Here is a 20174-nt window from a genome sequence, read left to right as displayed (position 1 = left end):
TTCTGTAAGTTTTTCCTAATTTTGGCACAACTTTAAAAATTTTGATACCTTTATTATTATTATTATTATTATTATTATTATTATTATTATTATTATTATTATTATTATTATTATTATTATTACTAAAGCTTTGTGAATTTAATGATTCACCCTACTTCAAAAAGGTTAAGCGTTTTCTTTATAGTTGTTTTAGTCGCATCCCGCTCTGTTCTGGAGCTTGTGTCCCTGGATCTATCCCAGCTCTGGCCCAGTGGAATTGTGCTGGACAAACGCCGTGTGCATGGGTTTTCTTGGGGGTCTGTTTCCTCCCACATTATTCAACTATTTCTTTCATTCTTATCATCGACGTCTCTTTTAGCTTAACCGCATAACCAGGGAACGCAAAACTTAAAGACAATTTTTCTTAGGGCTTTTGTGAGTTCAGTAGCCCTACTTTCTGCATGAAATTTGACTGAAACCCTTTCGTTTAAAATTTAGCTAGTTATAGGGGCGTATGCAGGGGATATGTCCTGGTGATCCAAACCTCTCTTCTTAAACGAGTATAACCAAGTATAATAGAGAGAAGTTACGGAGATACTTTGGGTGAATCAGAAAAGATAGTGGTCTGAGGCACCAGGTCCCACTTAAGGCTTCGAATTACTCTTAATACCACTTTCTCCTTCATGTGTTTGCGTGTTTGTATGTCTTTTTTGTTTTCTAATTTGAATTTGAATTCTCTGGACTATAGCATTTTACCATGACCGAAATCAGAATATTTCGTCATTATGTAAAAGCGTACACTTTGCTAAATACACGAGTGTTTTGACTCATACTTAACAGATCAATCTTATTGCAGTGGCAAGAGCATTCTTTTCATAATTTAGTGGTTATGAGTTTGATTCACGCTAAGGTGATTAAGGAAATTTTTATCATTTATAATATTGATACGTCTGATGTATAATAACACGAAAAATACTCAATTTCTCTCGGTTTTACAAGTTAGAGTCGAAACGACTTTCTTCAAGGGGAAAATATTAACAACATGACGTCACATTTGCACAACCTTCATTCGCACTGTCTGAGAACATAGCGTGTTTACTCAGTGAACTCACAAGAGCCCGCATATCGTGTTTACCCAGTTTAGTGAACTCACAAGAGCCCTAAGAAAAATTAAGTTTTTATGTTTTAAATTCCATGGTTACTCCGGTTGAGTTAAAGGAGACGTCAATGATGAGAATGAATGAAATAGTGGAATAAAGAATGTGGTAGGAAACAGAACCACCGAGAAAACCTACAAACACGGCGTTTGTCCAGCAGAATGCCCACTACGCGGGAGCTGGGATAGATCCTGGGACACAAGCTCCACAGGTGAGCGAGGTACTACCAAAACAACCATAAAGAAAGTGCTTAACCTTTCTGGAATAGGGTGAATCATCAAATTCACAAAACTTCAGTAATAATAATAATAGGCCTAATAATAATAATAATAATAATAATAATAATAATAATAATAATAATAATAATAATAATAATAATAATAGTAATAAAGGTATTAAAATGTTTAAAGTAGCTCTAAAATTAGGCAACCTTACAAAAATAATCAGGATTTCGAGGAGGGGTACAAACATTGAGGATACACCTCTGTAACTACTCAAATTTTAAATGAGTGTTCCACTAAAGGTTCATGTAGAAAGTATTCTACTCTACTTTTTAAGGAAAATAATAGAAATACAGTAGGAAGTTGAAAATCCGAACTAATTAGGACCACAGGTAGTTCGCATTTTCAAATTGTTCGGATTTTCGAAAATGACCAAGAAAAGGCCATTTAGGCTTAAATATACTGTACGGTATGCTATTTTATCGATACAGTGGTTATATAGTATATACAGTAATTACAATACCGTACATAAGGCTACTTACATTTAATGTTTCTGAAGAACCTGCTCGTACACTAAATTACACTGTTCATGTGAATCATACTTAAAACTTAACTTGTATAGGCCTAAGGGAATATAAAAATAGAAAATATGCATGACAAACAAATACATATGAATGAGCTTTTGTAAAAAGGCTGACTGCGCACAAAGAAAATTGAATTAGTGTACTGTCACTAGTTTCTTGGGACCGCGTACGGATTTTTTACGTTTCGGATTTTTGACGTTCGGATTATCGACGCCCTACTGTAATTGAGTATTATTGAAGAGTAGGGTATATAATAAACTAAATTTTAGGATATGCAGAAGTAATTATGAAACCTTTGCCACAAAATTACCTACACAGACCAGAATAAATTCGATTAGCTCCGAAATACAAAGAAACAAAATAGCGTATAAGATTCAATCTACAGAGCAATTGTTACTTAAAGAATTGACATACACTATTTCGAGAATCAAGATAACACAAGAAATGCTTACGATACTTTCCGTCTCGTCTGGATTCGCATTTCCAAAGCGAGACGATAATTTGAGTTAGCCTTGTCCCGTCTCGAATGTAAAATGTCAATTCTCGTCTCGATTTTGTTTTGTTTTAGAAACAAGATGGGAAATTCTTCTTCTTGTGAGCAACACTAAACAAAACCAAAATATTCTTGCCAAATGTCACGTTTCTGCTGGAATAATATGACCTGAGCGATATTAAGCCCCTAACCCTTAGTTTTCTACGAGATTATTATTATTATTATTAGTTTATTATTATTACTATTATCATTCTTGAACATTTGATAGTTCAAGTATTGAAACATCCCAATATTCAAATGTCTGAAAATAATAAAACGTGAGTCATCACCGATCAATCGCCACCAGAAATTTTCAAGTAAAACAAATATTTGCCCTCCGTGCATTCGATCCAAAGCCTCTCAGATTACGGGTCGAGCGCCTTGACCACTGAGCCATAATCACTACGCGGTAAATGATTCATCTTTAGTGTATTTACGTTAGGTTTCTTTGCCTCCGCTTAGAAAGTTCTATTTAATTTTCTTCGTTTCTAAACCTCTTTCGTATATCTTTTTATGATTATATAAGTCAATAATCTTTGGCATTTTTTATATTAATAACTTGAGTTGTTCTTAAATCTTTCGTTCACAATTTTTTTTCTTCTCTAACCAAACTATAAATGTGATAGATTTAATTCCCATAATCTGTATTTGGTTCCAAAGTAGTCGCTATTACATTGCCAAGGGCTTATGTATGCCACGATACATAATCTTGTTGATGGTGTTAAATCATGGAGATGGCACAATCGCGCGGAATTTTTGAAAATTCAATCTATATTTTAAGTTTTTAGTGGAATTTAATTTTACATTATAATCAATTTTGGATGGTTTACATGGTTTTCAGATGTGCTGGTAATTACATTATGTATATTTTGTTTGTATTTTCATTTGTTGTAGCCTATAATAGAAAGTGTTCGAAGATGTATTCCAAGAACCTTTAATAAAATAGTTAACATAAAATTTTGATCATGATTTGTTTCAAATGCTCAACAAAAATGTTCCGTCAATTTTTTTTGAGAGAGAAATAGGTTGTTTCCAGTTCAATTTTAACATCTACAAGAGAACAATTCCAGAGAAAGTGTAAGTGGCTTAGTGTATTTGATTCTTTTTGATTTTATCTGATCTTTACCTTTGAGTATCTGGCTAGAAATGTTAAGACACTCCATATAAGGTATACCCCTAAGGGGCTCCCATTACTAATAGCCGCCGAAATGTTATGTTAATTGAGATCATTTTGGGCGAGGTGACCCAAATACTGCTTTAGGGCATTCATCTACCGTCTGCGGTCCCACCACTACACTAAAACTGCTTCGTAGATTTAGATCATTTTTTATATCATCAATAATAATCGCCTGTGACATTCTATTGATATTACCCCTTGTGTATTCATTCCTGAAAGGACAAGGGAAGGTAAAATTTTCTGCTGTTATGAAGTATTTTATTTGGATCACTGGCTACGAAGACACAATATTTGGTATATGTATAGTTCTTGTTTCACTGAGTACGTACGGTCATTCACTTGAATGATCTTGTGATGGATGCAAAGAACGGATGGATTTTAATTGCTGAATGTAATAAACTATGTAACTTAATGCATGGAAGACTTTTGAAATGTAGAATACGAATCTCATTCGTTCCATGCATTTTGGAAATGTTTACCCAAAAGTGGAACAAGGGACATGTTGCCTTTATATTACATGTTACCTTATATTACATGTTTCCTTTTTGAACGGTTGATCATAAACCATGACATTTAGTACATCTTCCTCTAGTAATTAATAATCTCTGGAACGAATTTATCATGATAGCGTTGAGCGAAGAGGGTCCCAAATTATTGTCCTAAATAATACTCGGAAACTTTCTGGTAAATTAACATCTATAATGCACATTTTCTATAGGGAACGTAGGCTAGAAACTAGCAGTAACTTCTGTGAAGTAAACAAGACAAAAAAGACACTTAGAATATCAAAAATAGCCAATAAACATATTTCATAACTTTTCTTTTACTTTATTTTACCTTTGATTCCGGAATTTCTTCTTCGCTAAAAGACTGACTGACCTCTGTACAGTCTACGAGAGCAGCCTTGAGTGGAGTAACAAGCAGCATAGAGAAGTTTTCCTGTAATAAAAGGGAATAATTAAGTAGTTATTACATATCAAAGTAATCTTTTGTACGTACCAGCAAAATATGTTAATATGATATGAAAGAACACCGCGTCTAAATCTGCCACAAAAAATCCGTCAGCGTGCCATTAATGACTTTTCATTTCCAGGACCAAGCTTTTGGGTCTACAGCTACGACTCTGAGACAAAACAACAGATTTCACAGCTCAACCAAGTACATGTTCATGGTCTTTTTCGACATTTACGCCATTGTGCATCACGAATTCGTCCCCAGGGGCCAGGTCGTCAATAGCGAGTTCTACTGCCAGGTTTTAAGGGGTCTGAAAGGGAACGTTCGGCGAAAGCAGCCGGATCTGTGGCGCGTGAAACACTGGTTGCTCCACGACAAGAGTACACCCTATCACCGTGCTCTTCTCACACGTGAGTTTCTCAGCAAAACAAGATGATCACACAGAAACTCGCCAAATTTTGCTCCTGCGGACTTCTTAATCTTTTCGAAGCTTAAGGCCAGCGGGAATCGCAAAAGGTGCTTGACACGCTTCGATAAGCAGACTTCCAGGATGCATTCCAGCAGTGGCAGAAACAATGGGAGCGCTGTATTGCTGTATAAGGTGACTATTTTCAAGTTGATAGTGTGTAAGCGTAGGTAAATAGAGCTCTTTTACTATAAACAGAACTAGTCTCGAAACTTTCAGACACTACCTCGTATTACAAAATAAATTACTATTTAGATTTGAACATTTATGATCATAAATTATACCAATAATCGACTTTCAATCATAGGAAAACTCAACTGTTTAACGGACAATCCTTTATGTAGTTTCCTAACAGATAAATACATGAAATCTGACTAGCGAGCATCACACGTTCCAGGAATATTAATTCTTAAAGTGTTACCAGGAAAATGTATTTAGTTGAGCAGTAGAGTTTTGGACTGATAATGGAAAGGTTGTCGGTTCGAAACTGGTCGGGAAATACAGCATTTTTCTGATTTAAATCTTGAAGAGGAAATGTTCTCTTTATCTCGTAATCCTGAATAGAGACGCTAGGATGTTCAAAAATACTAAAATTAAGAAAAGTATAATAAAATTTAAAAAAGAAAGAGAAATTACATTATTATATTGGCAACTTTGATTGATTGGTTATGGTTTAATGGGGACGACAGCATCAAGGCTACTTTTCCGCGTCACGATTAACAATTCTAGTCATATTAGCGCTTCTCTAGTATGTCTAGAAGTACATATGTTTAGATCTCCTTGCTCCTGTCTTATAAGCCTGGTAAAAATAGTATAGTTGTTTAGTGAATCAAATAAATATTATAGACGTTATATCTCTTTCTTTCTCTTCTCTCTACCTTTTCTCCGGAGATGGATGTTCAGACAAATAGACTGCAGAGTCGATTTTCAATAACAAAAATATCTACAGCCACTGATACATATTTTGGTGCTTCCGAATCTTTTCAGAGATAATGTTGCATTGATGCTGCGAATCTAAATCTTACCTATATAGACATATTCTTTACTTCTTTAGTCAAATAAACACCTCTATCACAGATTCTTAGGCAATCCCTGCCTATATTTAAGTCGTAGTCATATACTCAACAAGGAGATGGATGGAAACACATTTTTGATCTTGAGGATACACATTCAAATGAAACCAAGCATCAACTGAAGAGCATTACCTATGGAATATGTCCCTGTAATCACTCACAATATTGCAGATATTTTTTGTTCTCAAATTTAAACTCATGTACAACACAAATTTCGTATGCTTTCAAACTAATGCAGTGTCATTATTCCACGGCACGAGGAGTATGCAATTCGTAATTTCTGATCTAATTGACGTATTTATTTCCGAAGAGATAATAACACAAGGTTCCTAATCTCTGCAGTACGAACACATTTTACATAATGTATTTGTGCATTATCAACTAGACTTGTCAGAATCTATATTTAAACCACTTTATATATAAGGACCTTGGTTGACGATTTAATGTGAAATTTAGCTTGAACTTTGTAATGATAAAATTTAAAAGAAGTATGCCTTGTAAGGCAAAAATTCTTTGTTGTAATGTTATCGTCATCTTCATTTTCAGTTTTTCTTCACTGTTATCACTCCAAAATTAATTTTACGAATAATAATACAGTAATTAACCATCTTTCCTACAGTACTACTATCTCAGAATTAACAAATAACAGCAACTAAACATAATGATCTTTAACGTTATCATCGCAAATCAAATCAGCATCCATTTAGCTTCGGTTCAATTCGGATGTAAGTTATATGTATTTGGGCCATCCTGCTATTTCCATATTTTAACATTGTACTATATATTCACATTTAGTATCCTTTATACACATTGGTGGGAAGTGAGAAGAAAAGCGTAAATGTTTTATTTGTTATTGTGAAAGCGTATTTTTGTAGATATTATTAAAAAAACTTTTCAAGAAGTACGATAATTGTGGTTTAACTTGAATACCATACTTGAATACGTAGAACTTTATTTACAGTAATCAGAAACTAACAGAAAATAGTTTATATTACTTTAAAATATAGTAATAACGTTCCTGAAGATTACATTGACTCTTCCAAGTACGGACTTGCCAGTAAATAGTTCTAAGAAATCATTAGTGGAAATTTCCCTACTTGACTTTATTTTCATAACCACAGTATGAAAATATCCCTCTAAATCATAGAGGAAATGTTTCGAAATTTGATGTCAGGTTCTTTACTGGTATCTTTTCTTTTCAAAAGAAAAAAGAAAAAGTTTCATCATCATTCGTTATCAATATTAATTGGAACTATCGTTTACGTTTCTGTTTAGGCACTTCCGAGAAGCACATTTTAGTTCCTTAGTTTTCTGCAGAAATCCAATTGAAAAATATGTAATTACTGCTACGAGATAATTACTATCTTTAATCATATTGTGATTTTTATTTTGTTTTTAGGAAGTATTCCATGCCTTTTTTATTTGTTGCATAATATAACAGAACATCCTTTATAATAGATATTTTCATCATATAGAACAATCATTTTGGAGATGATAATATATTTTTCAATACTTCATAAAAATTAGCAAACAGATGGTAAAATAAAACACTATTTGGCCTTTTCTTTCGTTGCTGCCTATCTGTTTCTTTGAATATTTTTGGAATCCTTGGGTTCGATTCCCGGTGGAGTTCATGTGGTTTGGATTTCACGTTAGGCTGTAGATCCAAGTTGCCTTGTGCTGAACGGGATGCTAAACTCAAATCATATCAAAAAAATCTGTGAATATTTGTTCTTCCAATATTTCTGCTTTTGTGCACAATACATAGTATTTTTCTTTCGTAGTTTAACGTACTATAATAACCCTCTGAGGCTAAAGGAAACGGCAATGATATCAATGAACGAAATGGTAGAATGAATGAAGTGATATAACTCCGAGAAAATACATTCACATGACATTTGTCCACCACAAAATCCACTTCGCTTGAGTTGAGATTGAACCAAGGACTCTACGCATTAGAGTTAAGTGCTTTACTACTGAACCAACGCGGCCTCGTGTAATATAGTAGTGGGAAATTATAGTAGTAATTGGAAACCACTGGGATGAAAGCGAAATATCACCATTTAGTCAAAATTGAGTTATGGGTAGTGCGTACGCCTTGAGTAGTAGAATCTCTTATCTTAATATTAAAGATAAATAGTGCATACTTTACTTACAGCCAATAGTGTTTTCTTCCTGCTATATTCTAAGTAGGCTATATTTGTAAAGTTTAATATTAAATTTTCTCAGGATGAAGAAAAGTTGACCTTTCGCTTTTTTCCCTATGGTCTCAATTATGATATTATTTTGAATATTACTTTTTAAAAGGATTTTTGTTGTCCAATTTAAAGATAGAGTATTATATGATACAGGGCATTACTGCTTAAATTCGGAAAAGTTGTAGACCAGTGTAGCTACATCGTTGGTGCAAGTAAACCATTCATATTTAAACGTGATCTGTCAGGCGTTGAAAGATAATAGGTTTTATAATGTTAAAATTCACTACGCTCCTCCTTGTGCTCATCTTTCTTCAGAAAAGTTTTGCTGTTTAGAAATTCAGTAATTTACCAAATTCTCAAGAAAGATCGTATCATTGTTTCATTTTAAGACAAGAACGAAGAATACCATCATCACTTTGAATACAAATAACAAGAAGATGAAGTTATAGGAGAAGGTTCCTGTTTTGACGTTAGAATAAGTTTATTTAAAGTCGAAATTATAATTTTGCTATTGCTTTCCACGAATTGAGAAAATTTGAAATCAACTATAGCTAAGTGACAATCAACTCAAGAAGATAGCGATAAATTCTATACATTACAAATACAAGACAGTAAGCAAGAACTACTATGTTTCACTAAAATGAATGTAAAGTCAGATAGTTTAATTGAATATTGTAATACAAATGTTCAGGCAACACCAAGATATTTACAATATTTAAAAATACTAAAGTATGAGATGTGATGCAGTTGTTCTTCGTGAAAATTAAAATTAGAACACTACGTAAAAAAAAAAGCTATTTAGAAACTATTTTTAAAAGTCATGAAGAACCTACTATACAGGAGTTGTCATGCTGTATTTAAATAATTAATTCCATTTCATGTTTATAACGTATATATTGAGTTTGTTAGAAACGGAAGTCTCATATTGAATAAATACAAGATATTATGTATATTGTAAAGTCTTTTTGTTAAATTAGCTATCTGTAATTTCTACTAATAATTTTTAGGAATTACCAGTAACTTGACAACAACATGAACAATGTGTAATAATAATAATAATAATAATAATATAAAGTTTATCTTACCAGTTGTTGAGGGTCGATATATTCACGTATTTGCATTATTATTCTCTCGTAGCCTGCTAGTAAATTCCATCGACTCCAAGAGAAGTTATATGTTTGAGCGAACAAAGCCATGCAGCGATAAAGGTGGGTTTCAGCCACATAATGTTTCGTGGCTGCACCTTCGATGTAAAGAAACGCATCATAATCAGGAAATATATCGGCACCACCTTCTCTCATTATCTAAAAATAAAAATACAAAAGTTTCTGCAGGAAAATTAATTTTCATTAACAGAAAAACGTGTTAAACTCCAAAGAAAAAGTGTGTAATTCGCCTTTGAAATATCAGTATTTAAAATCCTAAATAAAGAAATAATAAAATGAAAGAAGAGACTGAAAACCAAAAGCTTTTAGAATATAAACATCTCCCTAAAACAGTGTGATAAATATAACAGAAATGACCTGATTAAATTTATCAGATATTCTTTAGAATTGTAATTCTTATTAGACAGTAAGTGTATACTACCTGCAGTGCACCAATAATATTCTGTGTTTAGCTCAAACAACTGATAAAAGGTAAGTTTTATAACACTAATTTGAGTATAACTATCCATACAACAGAACAAAACTCAAAATTTACGAGAGTAAGTCAATAATTATCCGCAATTTTGACATAACTCTTCTTATATTGTTCTTATTGACCTCTGTCCTCGTCTATTTTATTGTCGTGCTGTCGTGATCATGCTATGAAAGTTTGATCCTAATTCCTCTATTTGTCTTCCTTTTGTTTTAGATAGATCATATCAGCTCAATTAGATAGCTCCATGGTTCATGCACCAGAGAGAAACAACGAGCAGTGATCCGGATTTCGTGGTCGGAAAATGTGTCAGGAACCATGACTATTTTCCAGACGATGTGAGACTTCATCATTAGTTATGCGTCTAACAGAATCATGTCACGTGCACGCTCAATGTTGTCATCATTTGTGACCGTAGATGATCGTCCGGTTCCTTCCTCGTACGTATCACTTGTGCAACAATTTTTTGAATGTTTCAATCCATTCATACTCAGTCCTTTGTGGCCAGACACTGTTCCCGTATTGTGCCGAAAGTCTTTGATTGATTGCGTACCCTGATACACATTCCTACCACACAAACCGGATCACTGCTCGTTGTTTCTTTTTGATGCAAACTTCTAAAGGAGCGACCCTGATCTATCCGCAACAAAAGGAAGGCAAATGGAGGAATTAGAGTCAAACTTTCATAGCATGCCCACAACAGCATAATAATACAATACGCTTCAGTATGAACAATGTATGAAGTTATAGCTACATGGCGGATAATTTTTGACTTACATTCGTATGTAGAAACACCAGAATTATGATATTTAATTAGTTTAAAACAGAAACTCATTCCTACATCATAGCATTGTGTATAGGTTGATGAAAGTCGTATTTATTGATTAAATATCATTCATTCACATTATTCATTTGCACTGACTATAGCAACGGAAACTGTACAAATAGTTTAGATCAAAATAAAAGTCAAAATCAGCATTGAAGAAGGTTTTTCTACTTCAATTTTAAGAATATTTTGCGACTTCAATTTTAAGTGTAGTTCAGCAAAAGGAAAATTTAAATTTCAAAAAAAAGATCTTGTTAAACATTCTGGAATAAAAAATGAATGAAATAATATGAAAAAATTTTACTAATGCAACACAAATAATTTGTTAATTTAATGTTAATTTAATCTTCTCCGCTATTCTAGCTAGTTTCCAGCCGCATAGATGCGTCATGTGAAATCGTGGCACAGTCAATGCAGCTTGAAGACGGTGTCTACATGGTGAAGGTTCATGTTGATTCGGTCACGCAATGCCTCCAAAATCCGTCGAACAATGTGTTTATACGTACGCAAGTAATAAAGATCCAACGGCCAGCACCACAAGGTAGTTTTCCAGGTATAATATGGATGCGAATATGATTGGCGGTGAATCCACTTTCATGGAGTAACCTTGAAAATGTATCTCTGTCCTTAAGAAGTCCATATGAATCAAGCAACAAAAGACTGTGTGTATTAGTACCATCTGCAGCTACATGTGGTATTACGCACTATTTGATGAAAACCGTATATTCTTCCCATGTCATTTTACCAGAAGGTGTCCAGAATACCATAAATTTGGTGTATCGAACATATTGTCCTGAACCCGAGAACTTAAAGCTACGGGTTCCTGAAGAATGACAAAGAGTTTATCCGCCACCACCTTAGTTTCGACAACAATGGCACCACAGTGTACGTATGTGATGTTGCATCCACATACTGATACAGCCCTGAATATATGACCACCCTCTATTGGCTAATAGCACCTACTTGTCAACTCTTTCGCAAAACCGGATTTATCAGCATTTCATATATTTGCATTCTCAAAACCCTCCATGATGTTCGTGGTCTCGTCACGCCTCCCAGCAATAACCAAATCAATATCCTCCCTGATACATACATACTTTATTGTGACATATGACGTGATTTTACGACTCTTGATATTGTTTTGTTGTTTGAGTGCTTCAACTCATGCCTGACTAGCATTGAACGTACGAAGATCACTCTTTAGAAAATGCTACTTTGCCCATAATTTCAGTTCACAGTCATGAACAATATGGTTATCACGTCGCGCTGCTGTAAATTGTTGCAGCGCGATACATTTCGCGTTTTTTTTTTTTTCAACAAGCCTTCGTCGCGTTTAACTTTCCATTTAAATAGTGTTCTCTCCGAAGGACAGTTGCGGAATCTGTGTTTCGTCGAGCGATATGTCTGATGTGAGGATGTTTGACGCCCTTTGACATCTTTTACGTCAATTGTCTATTACGTTTATTTCCACTCGACTCAAGTCACTGTCGGACGAGAACGATGTTGCCTGTGGTTCGGGCGAAGAATCACTCCAAGACAGCGTGCCGTCACCACTATACGCAGCATTCTCTTCACCCATTTGGACCGGACCGAGTTGGTATTTATCAATGTTGAGAGTCTCATCCACATTCACTTCTGTTGCATCGTAGTTGTTCAAAATCTTTAGTATGTGTTCAGCTGCTTCTCGTTCAGCCACTGTCGGTTCTGTTGCGTTACTAACATCACATTGAGAGGGTTCATCATTGTAGCTCTACACTGGTGTTTGTAGATGAACGATAGTGCGGACACATTTACTACACAGAATATTGTGCGTTTTGATTCGCGTATGCCATAAACACACTGTCACTTTTCACTGGCCGGTCCCTGCTGCCACTTTCACTTCGTTATATATGTGACAGTGAAAGCAGTAGACACAATTCGAGTCATCTCGTTGCGTGGTAAACTAGCCCTCTCGTGGGAGATTTCATTACAACTCATGGAACTCATCGAGTCAATGCGGAAATTGTGACTGTTTGGGACCGTCGAAAAACAATGTAGCAAACCACACAAAAGAAGCGAAATATTCATAAACAAATATAAGTTAGAACATGGCTGGGCTTTGTCATCCGTACACACTTTGTTCCAGATACTGTTGTTTAAACAAATATATTCCGAAATATTCTTTGCTCACACGAAACACCAAGAAAATTGAACAAGAAACGTAAAAACGTTTTCCAAGAGGGACTTCGATTCCAGGTAGGTCGTGCTTTTGATCACCAATCCAAGATGATATCTCCGGAGCAAGCTGCTGACTTGCAGCTTCACAAGAAAGTCCTTTGTACTTCATGTAGTTTCCAAACGAGCGCTCGTATCACGGGTTGCAACTGTGGTTTTCACTGCCTCAAACCGGACCCAATATCCTCAAAAGGCATAATGCGCCCATGTGGATGCACTTCCATGCACAGACACTGTCGCGGCTACTTGTCGCGTACCTTTTTTGCCCAAGTCTTTCACACTTCGTTCCGTCCAGACCATTACACATATGTTTTTCGCGACTTCATCATTGGTTTTCGTTTTGAATTGTACCTTAAATTGATATGTTACAACCCCCTTCATGTTTTAATACCTTACGATATCTCCACGATAGCGGCTTTCATGATTGCCGACAAGTCAGTGTTACAGCATATCAGGTATCTTGACATCATCACGGTGCTCCTTGTCCTTTCCGTTTTCGACATAAACAGGTATCTTCCTATGTTTACCTTATATTATATTGTCGCGTAACGCGTTATGTTGCGGAGCATATCTCCGGTGTTTCTAGATGGAGGCAGCTCTAATTTAGCATTTTTCTTCTTTTACATTCTGTGTCCTCTAGCCAAACTTTGAGTTGGATCTGATTCTGCCTTGTTCCATACGTTGCTTGTGAGAAGCTACTTTAAGCTCGGGTATAGGACCAAAAGCGTTAAATGTAAATAAGCTAGTAATTACTTAGGTTACAATCCACAATTACTTATTTCATGTCTCACAATATAACTTGTTAAGCAAACAACATGAACTTAGTATATAATTTAAAAATAGTTGTTTCTGTTTACCTTTAGGACAAAGCAATATTAAACAAGCTTTCCCTAAGGCTACTATATTTACAGAGCGTGAAATTGGATATTTTCCTGAAACTCTCCAATGGAATGATAGGAAATTAAAAAGACTGGCAACTACTAGCTTCCGACGTAATCATGGGGAACTTATATTTTTACTCCGGATATATATATATATATATATATATATATATATATATATATATATATATATATATATATATATATATGTGTGTGTGTGTGTGTGTGTGTGTGTGTGGTACTTTATTTCTCTGTAACTATTGCCCGAATAAACAAAATTTAGTAGGTAAGTAGCTCATAGACTAAGAAATAAAGATCGCTATATTTAGTTGCCGAGGTCGGTTCACCTATTATGATTAGCATATTTTCTGTCACACAAGTTTATGCATGTTTTCCTCGGGATAGTATCTTTTGCAACTTGAAGCGATGGAAGATATGAGAAAATCATTTTGCTTAATGTAATTGACCTTAAAAACTTTTAAAGCGGTGGATACTGGTAAAACAACAAAACATATTAGTTTTGCAAATTCAATTTACATAACAAATAACACGAATAGTGTGACAAGCAAGGAAAGCAGAGACACTTTTATATGGTAAGACGACAGAAGGAGAAATCACAAGCTGAATGTTTAAAGTGTATAGTAAGAAAACAAGTACCCAAGTATGTATTGTAGTGGTTAACGTACTAACCTACCAACCAGCTGTTCTACGTTCGAATCTTCAGCAAGTGCACTGTTTTTTTCTTTTTATCGAAGGAACAGCCATTTCTTGTAGTATTTACTTTTTTACTTTTCGTCAAAGAAACAGCCATTACTTGTAGTATTTTTTTCTTTCCGTGGAAGGAACAACCATTACTTGTAGTATTATAGTTTTATATATGGTTTCATTCTGTTAGATTTTTCTTATTCTTGTCTAAGGTAATTATGTAAAGCTGCAAATATGATTCTACCTAGGTGATCAAAAATAAGGGTGTTCTAGATTTCTTTCCATTAATAAAATATAAAAATAAGCTAACTAAATATACAAGTAGATGAAATTAAAGTAGCAATTTGGTAAGTCACCACCGCGCAGAACAGCGAAGCAAATATAACCTCAGGCGCTTTCAAGTGCTTATCGTATCTCTATCTTAAATATGAATAACTAATTGAACACACATTTTTTAAAACACAACGTTGTCAATGAAGTGCTGGTCTCTGTGGAAACATAATAAGAAGAACGAAACAATATTAGTATATTTTGTTTTTAATATTAGATGTTTCACTATGTTGAAAAAAGAAATCATGTTCACTATTTAATGAGAATATGATTAATAAACTAGTGTTCATACCGAGTGGAAAGACAGTATGTATTCTGGAAGGTCATATTCTGTTTGGGAACAATCACATGGGAATGAAAAGAATGTATGTTCAGAATGTTCATTTATGGAATAAACCCTATTCATTCTTGATGGGAGTTCATTTAGTTTAGAATCCCAAGTTAAGATCCCAAGTCTCAGTGCTGAAAGGAATATTACACTCCCAATGAAGCAACTGATCAGTCTTAGAACTATCAATTGGAGGTAAGGTGATTGGTTTGTAAACTATTAAAGGTCTCTATTAATCTTCAAGCCATGCACGAAGCAATTTCCACGTAACCAAAAATAGATTAAAGTCACAAATCTGCGTATAAAAGTTGATCGCTAGCTGAACTATTGTGACCCATAATTAAACTTGATTTTTAGCTTCCTAAAATTGTGGTTCCGGTTCCTAATATGGGTTCTAAAGACCCATAAATATATTCTAAAAACCAAAAAATATAATACAGAATTCGTTTAGAAATATGGGCTGGAGCAATCTTTAAAGGTCAGACACGAAATAGTTGAAATGCTCGTTTTCGAGCGAGGAGAATAAGTTTCTGGAAATATTATTTTCAAAATATTACAACCTTCTCCCCAATAGAATAGCACATCAAGTGAAATGAAAAAGATCCAAATAAATAAAACTACTAACTATCTTCTAGATTTATTTTAAACAGCTAAAATACTTACTCACTTTGGCCAGTTTATGAACGGGAAATTAAGATATAGTAGCAGTTGCCTTGCTTTCTCTGCTAGAGTGGAATTTCCGAAAAGGATGGTCTATGTCGTCACAGATATGTAAGGAGGAGTTTAAATGCCGAGTTTCATCTACCTGTGGTGAGAGTTTCTTCAGAAACTCTCTTTTTGGAATATATTTCTAATATTCCTTTTCTCGCTTCGAACATGTATTGTATGAAAGTAACATGAGAAAAACCTGGCCAGAGTTAACTAACAAGGGGAAAGCAGACTTTGGTAAATGAACTTCAGGACCTTTCTTCGCGAAGCAGTAATGCACATTTAAAGTGTTAATATTACAAACAGGAGGAGCGCAAGACAGAAATAATGCGGGAAAACGTCTTAAAGATTGCAACTAGATGAGTGTATAACATGACTCAAAAAGTTATGAAGTGACAGTGTGGCAGAGTTAGAAGAATCCTCGACTCCTGTGCAGAGTCCTGGGTTCGATTACAAGTAAAATATTAATTCATCATATGTTTATAATACATAAAACATTAGAAATGTTCAAATCAGTTGTAAAAACTTTGAATGTTTCATGTTAACGAGCAATAAAATGTAACCTATTCCGCGTTGTATATTGATGCCACAGTTTATATTGTGGTTAACACACAGTCGTTGTGTATAAAATGTTATTGACTCTTCGTGTCGATATCTGTGAACAGTGCTGCGAATTGACCGGACTTTTTGCAAGGGGGGATGGATTGTGCTTCAGACGACACTAGATGCTAACTATGACAATTATAGCCAGAAAGAGCAGGAGGGGCAATTTCCCCTCAAGAGTTTGAGGAATAAATATACTTTAATCGATTGTTTAGTAATATACTAGTACAAAATTAAAAGTATTATGTCGGTGGTGCTTTTGCCCCCCTTAAGTGAAGTGGGAAATGACGTGGCTAGTTAAAGCATACATCCAGCATTACCAAAGGGAATTTCTCCCTCATACCGCTTGTAATTCGCACACTGTCCGCAGATATAGACACGAAGCGTGTAGAACATTTTTTACACAACCACTGTGCTAACCATAATATAACTCGTGATATCAATATTCAACGCGGAATAGGTTACATTTTATTGTTAATTAACATAGAACATTGAAAGATTTGACAACTGATTTGAAGATTTTTATTGTTTTATGCGCTATAAGCATAGGCTGAATTAATATTTAATGACTACTTTATTGGTTAAAGCAAAAAAAAAAGTTGACTCGAGCGGGGATCCAACCCAAAACCCTCTGCACTGGTGTCGTAGTTCTGCCAGGCCGTCACTTGATAAGTTTACGCGTCGTGTCACATATGCGTAAGTAGGAATCTTTAAGACGCTTTGTCTTCATTATTTCTGGCTATTGTGCTCTCCCAATTTGTAATAATAACACTTTGAATGTGCACTACTACCTCGCGAAGGATGGACCCGAAGTTCATTTACCAAAGTCTGATTTTTCCCTTGTAAGAAATGGCCATCTGGCGAACTTGGACGCTATTTAGAGAATGATCAACTATGCTTAAATAAAATAAAAAATCAGGTGGAAACACACCCGAGGAGAAGTTATGGGGATTGAAGTGAAGTTTAGTAATGAAACTCAATAATAAAAAATGTTAATGTAGCCGCAATTAGTCAGCACCAATTGAGAGCGCAACTAAACACTTGACTCGTGTAAGAAATAGTCGATCCGTTGGAATAAATAACCTGTTAATCATGTCTTCAAACATTATAAAATGATACGTTTTTGTCTTTTGCGTGCATCACATTCTATTTTTCAATGACTTCCAATGCTAAACTTAAACTCGCTATTACTTCTTTCCTCGTGTTTACTCCACCTGAAATGTTATATTTAGGCATAGTTGACCATCCTTTAAATCGTATAGAAGTTTTGTCAAGTTTCCAGTGGACGTCAGCTAACCATTTTCTTCCAAGTATTAAATGTTTTCAAATATTCATTTTAAACGGTTCATCCTATTTCCGTTATGATCGGACAGACAATCACGATGTCACTTTTACATATCGACCGCGTATTTAGAACTTGAACCCTTTTCCCCTCAAAAGCGAATTTTTATGGACAACAGAAGATGGGTCACATATTTTAAAATAAGATGTTTATGTCCATCTCTTCGACTTATGACATATATATTAATGAATTATAGAAACCCGACTGGACCAAATGCTAAATATGGTATGACAAGACACAACCTCGATGTCATCACTTTTAAATCTTGAGCAAAAATGATACAAATTGTCCCTATTCTCTACTTAATACCGACATTTCTAAACACGGTCGGACACGTACACATTCGTTTTAAATAAGGTTTTTGTATATCAAGTCTCATCTCACAAACGTTTGGTATTCTATTTTTGGCATAAATTTTTAACTCCTTCTTTTCTGTTAGGATATGCAATTTAATAAGAATGGCGTGACAACAACCCAGTCCGAGGTAGGTGTTAACTATGTTAATAAAATTCCTTTCAAATGGTTCAGCTACTTTTCATTATGATAGACAACGTATTTTTCATTTATGTACTATGTAGATATAGATGAATAATAATGTTACTTTGTTGTTATTTATTTAAGTTATTTATTAATATAAAAATGAGGTGTTAAGTTTAATGTTTAACAATACCTGGCATTTTCCATGTTATCAACAGTCAAATAGCGAATTTTGTTTGTAGTATTTATATTACATTGAATTTAATGTGTCAGGGTAGTGGCAAATTAAGCATGAATGCTAAAACATTGTTCAGTTTCGATTATCAAGAGATTTTCTTTCCTCCCTATCTATTATTTTGTAAATATATAACAAAAACTGGCACCTGACTTTTTCAGTATTTAACATCTAAAAACAAATACTTTTCTCAACGTTTAAGTCGTTTAGGCTAAAGGAGACGGATGATTAATGAAAATAAATTCTAGTTAAAGTAAAATTTTAATTGGCCCTTAACGGGAATCGAACACGAGACTACAAGAAACAAAAAGCCACTAGACCAGCAGAAAACATTTAAGTTTTACAAGTGTATGACGACGTTTTGTCGTCCCCATTTCTGTTCCGATCATACCGGGACACGAGTATGACTGCTTCCAGGTTATGAAATTATTAACCACTTTCATCCAATATCAGTATAATAGTAGAGTCTGCTCCAACCCCAGCGGGTAAGAACAGACTGTGATCAGATACTTTTTTCAAAGATGGAGTTCGATTCTCGGCGGGAGCTCATGTGTTTCGGATCCAAAGTTAAGTTGTAAGTCTATATCTCATATGGCCTCGCTGCTGAATGGTACGCTAAAAACAAATCAACTGCTAGAACTAATAACAGACATTGCAAAAAGAGTTCTGCAGACCATTTTCTTCATAGTAAACTTTTTTCGTACCAAACAGAAAAAAACATCCGTAAAACCTTCCGAAGTATTCAAACAATTAAAAACGATGATGTAGTAACTTCCACCAAAAATAGGTTCTAGCTGGCAAAGTGAGCTATTTTTGGCATTATTCAATATGATCAGTTGCTGCATTTGCTTATGAAATGTTGACGTTACATATTCTCCCTGAAATATATGCAAAGAAAACATATCTTCTGACCAAAACTCCGGCGTTAGATAATGTACGTTATTGTATATAAAACCCGGAATAAGAGCTGATTCAGTGATCTACTCCCTGTATTTATCGCTAATTTAGTCAGTTTGTAATGACAATATTATAACCATGAGGCGCCAAACTTGTGTTGCGTTCTTCAAGGTTTAAAGTTCTTAACATATTTCAGATGCTATCGAGAATCAAATTCGTGGTGTATATTTCAAGATGAAGTTTCCCTATCTATTCAAGAAACTTGTATTTCAGCATATTATTTTACAAACATTTTTGTTAACTTGAAATACTCTGCATTTCATTGCAATTTACTTTATGATAAACCATTGCTTATTCTATTATAGAATTGTTCATTATATTTGTCATACTATCTTTGACATTTTCAAGTATAAATGTATTATTTTTTCAGTTTTTCAGATTATCAACGAACACTCAAGCTCTATGTGTTTAGTTCACTGTATAGTTGTACAGTTGTACTAAGGTCTCCTGCTGTAGTATGCATGTTAAAGACATTCAAACTCATAAAATCTCTGCACAGATACGTAAAAAATTTAGATTCCTGTCTAATGAATCTTGTAAGACGTTAGTAATACATAGTGACATTTTGCACTATGATCTCTGTTTCGTT

General features: G+C 34.5%; 1 protein-coding gene across 2 annotated transcripts in view; it reads right to left on the bottom strand.

Annotated features, from left to right (window-relative positions):
- Nucleotides 1–20174, bottom strand: part of LOC145662694 (dynein axonemal intermediate chain 7-like) — a 450989-nt gene that overhangs the window by 11568 nt on the left and 419247 nt on the right. The window contains exons 13-14 of one of the 2 annotated variants that reach the window (XM_081728534.1): nucleotides 9427–9645; nucleotides 4488–4589 (exon numbers count right to left, since the gene is read on the bottom strand). In XM_081728534.1, coding sequence (XP_081584660.1) covers nucleotides 4488–4589; nucleotides 9427–9645 — 321 coding nt within the window. The remainder of the gene's footprint in view (nucleotides 1–4487; nucleotides 4590–9426; nucleotides 9646–20174) is intronic. The other variant, XM_081728535.1, reaches the window with a different exon arrangement.

This window comes from Thermobia domestica, chromosome 10, assembly GCF_964235325.1.
Source record: "Thermobia domestica chromosome 10, izTheDome1.hap1.1, whole genome shotgun sequence".
Lineage (NCBI taxonomy): Eukaryota > Metazoa > Arthropoda > Insecta > Zygentoma > Lepismatidae > Thermobia > Thermobia domestica.
This window is presented reverse-complemented; position numbering and strand designations above follow the sequence as displayed.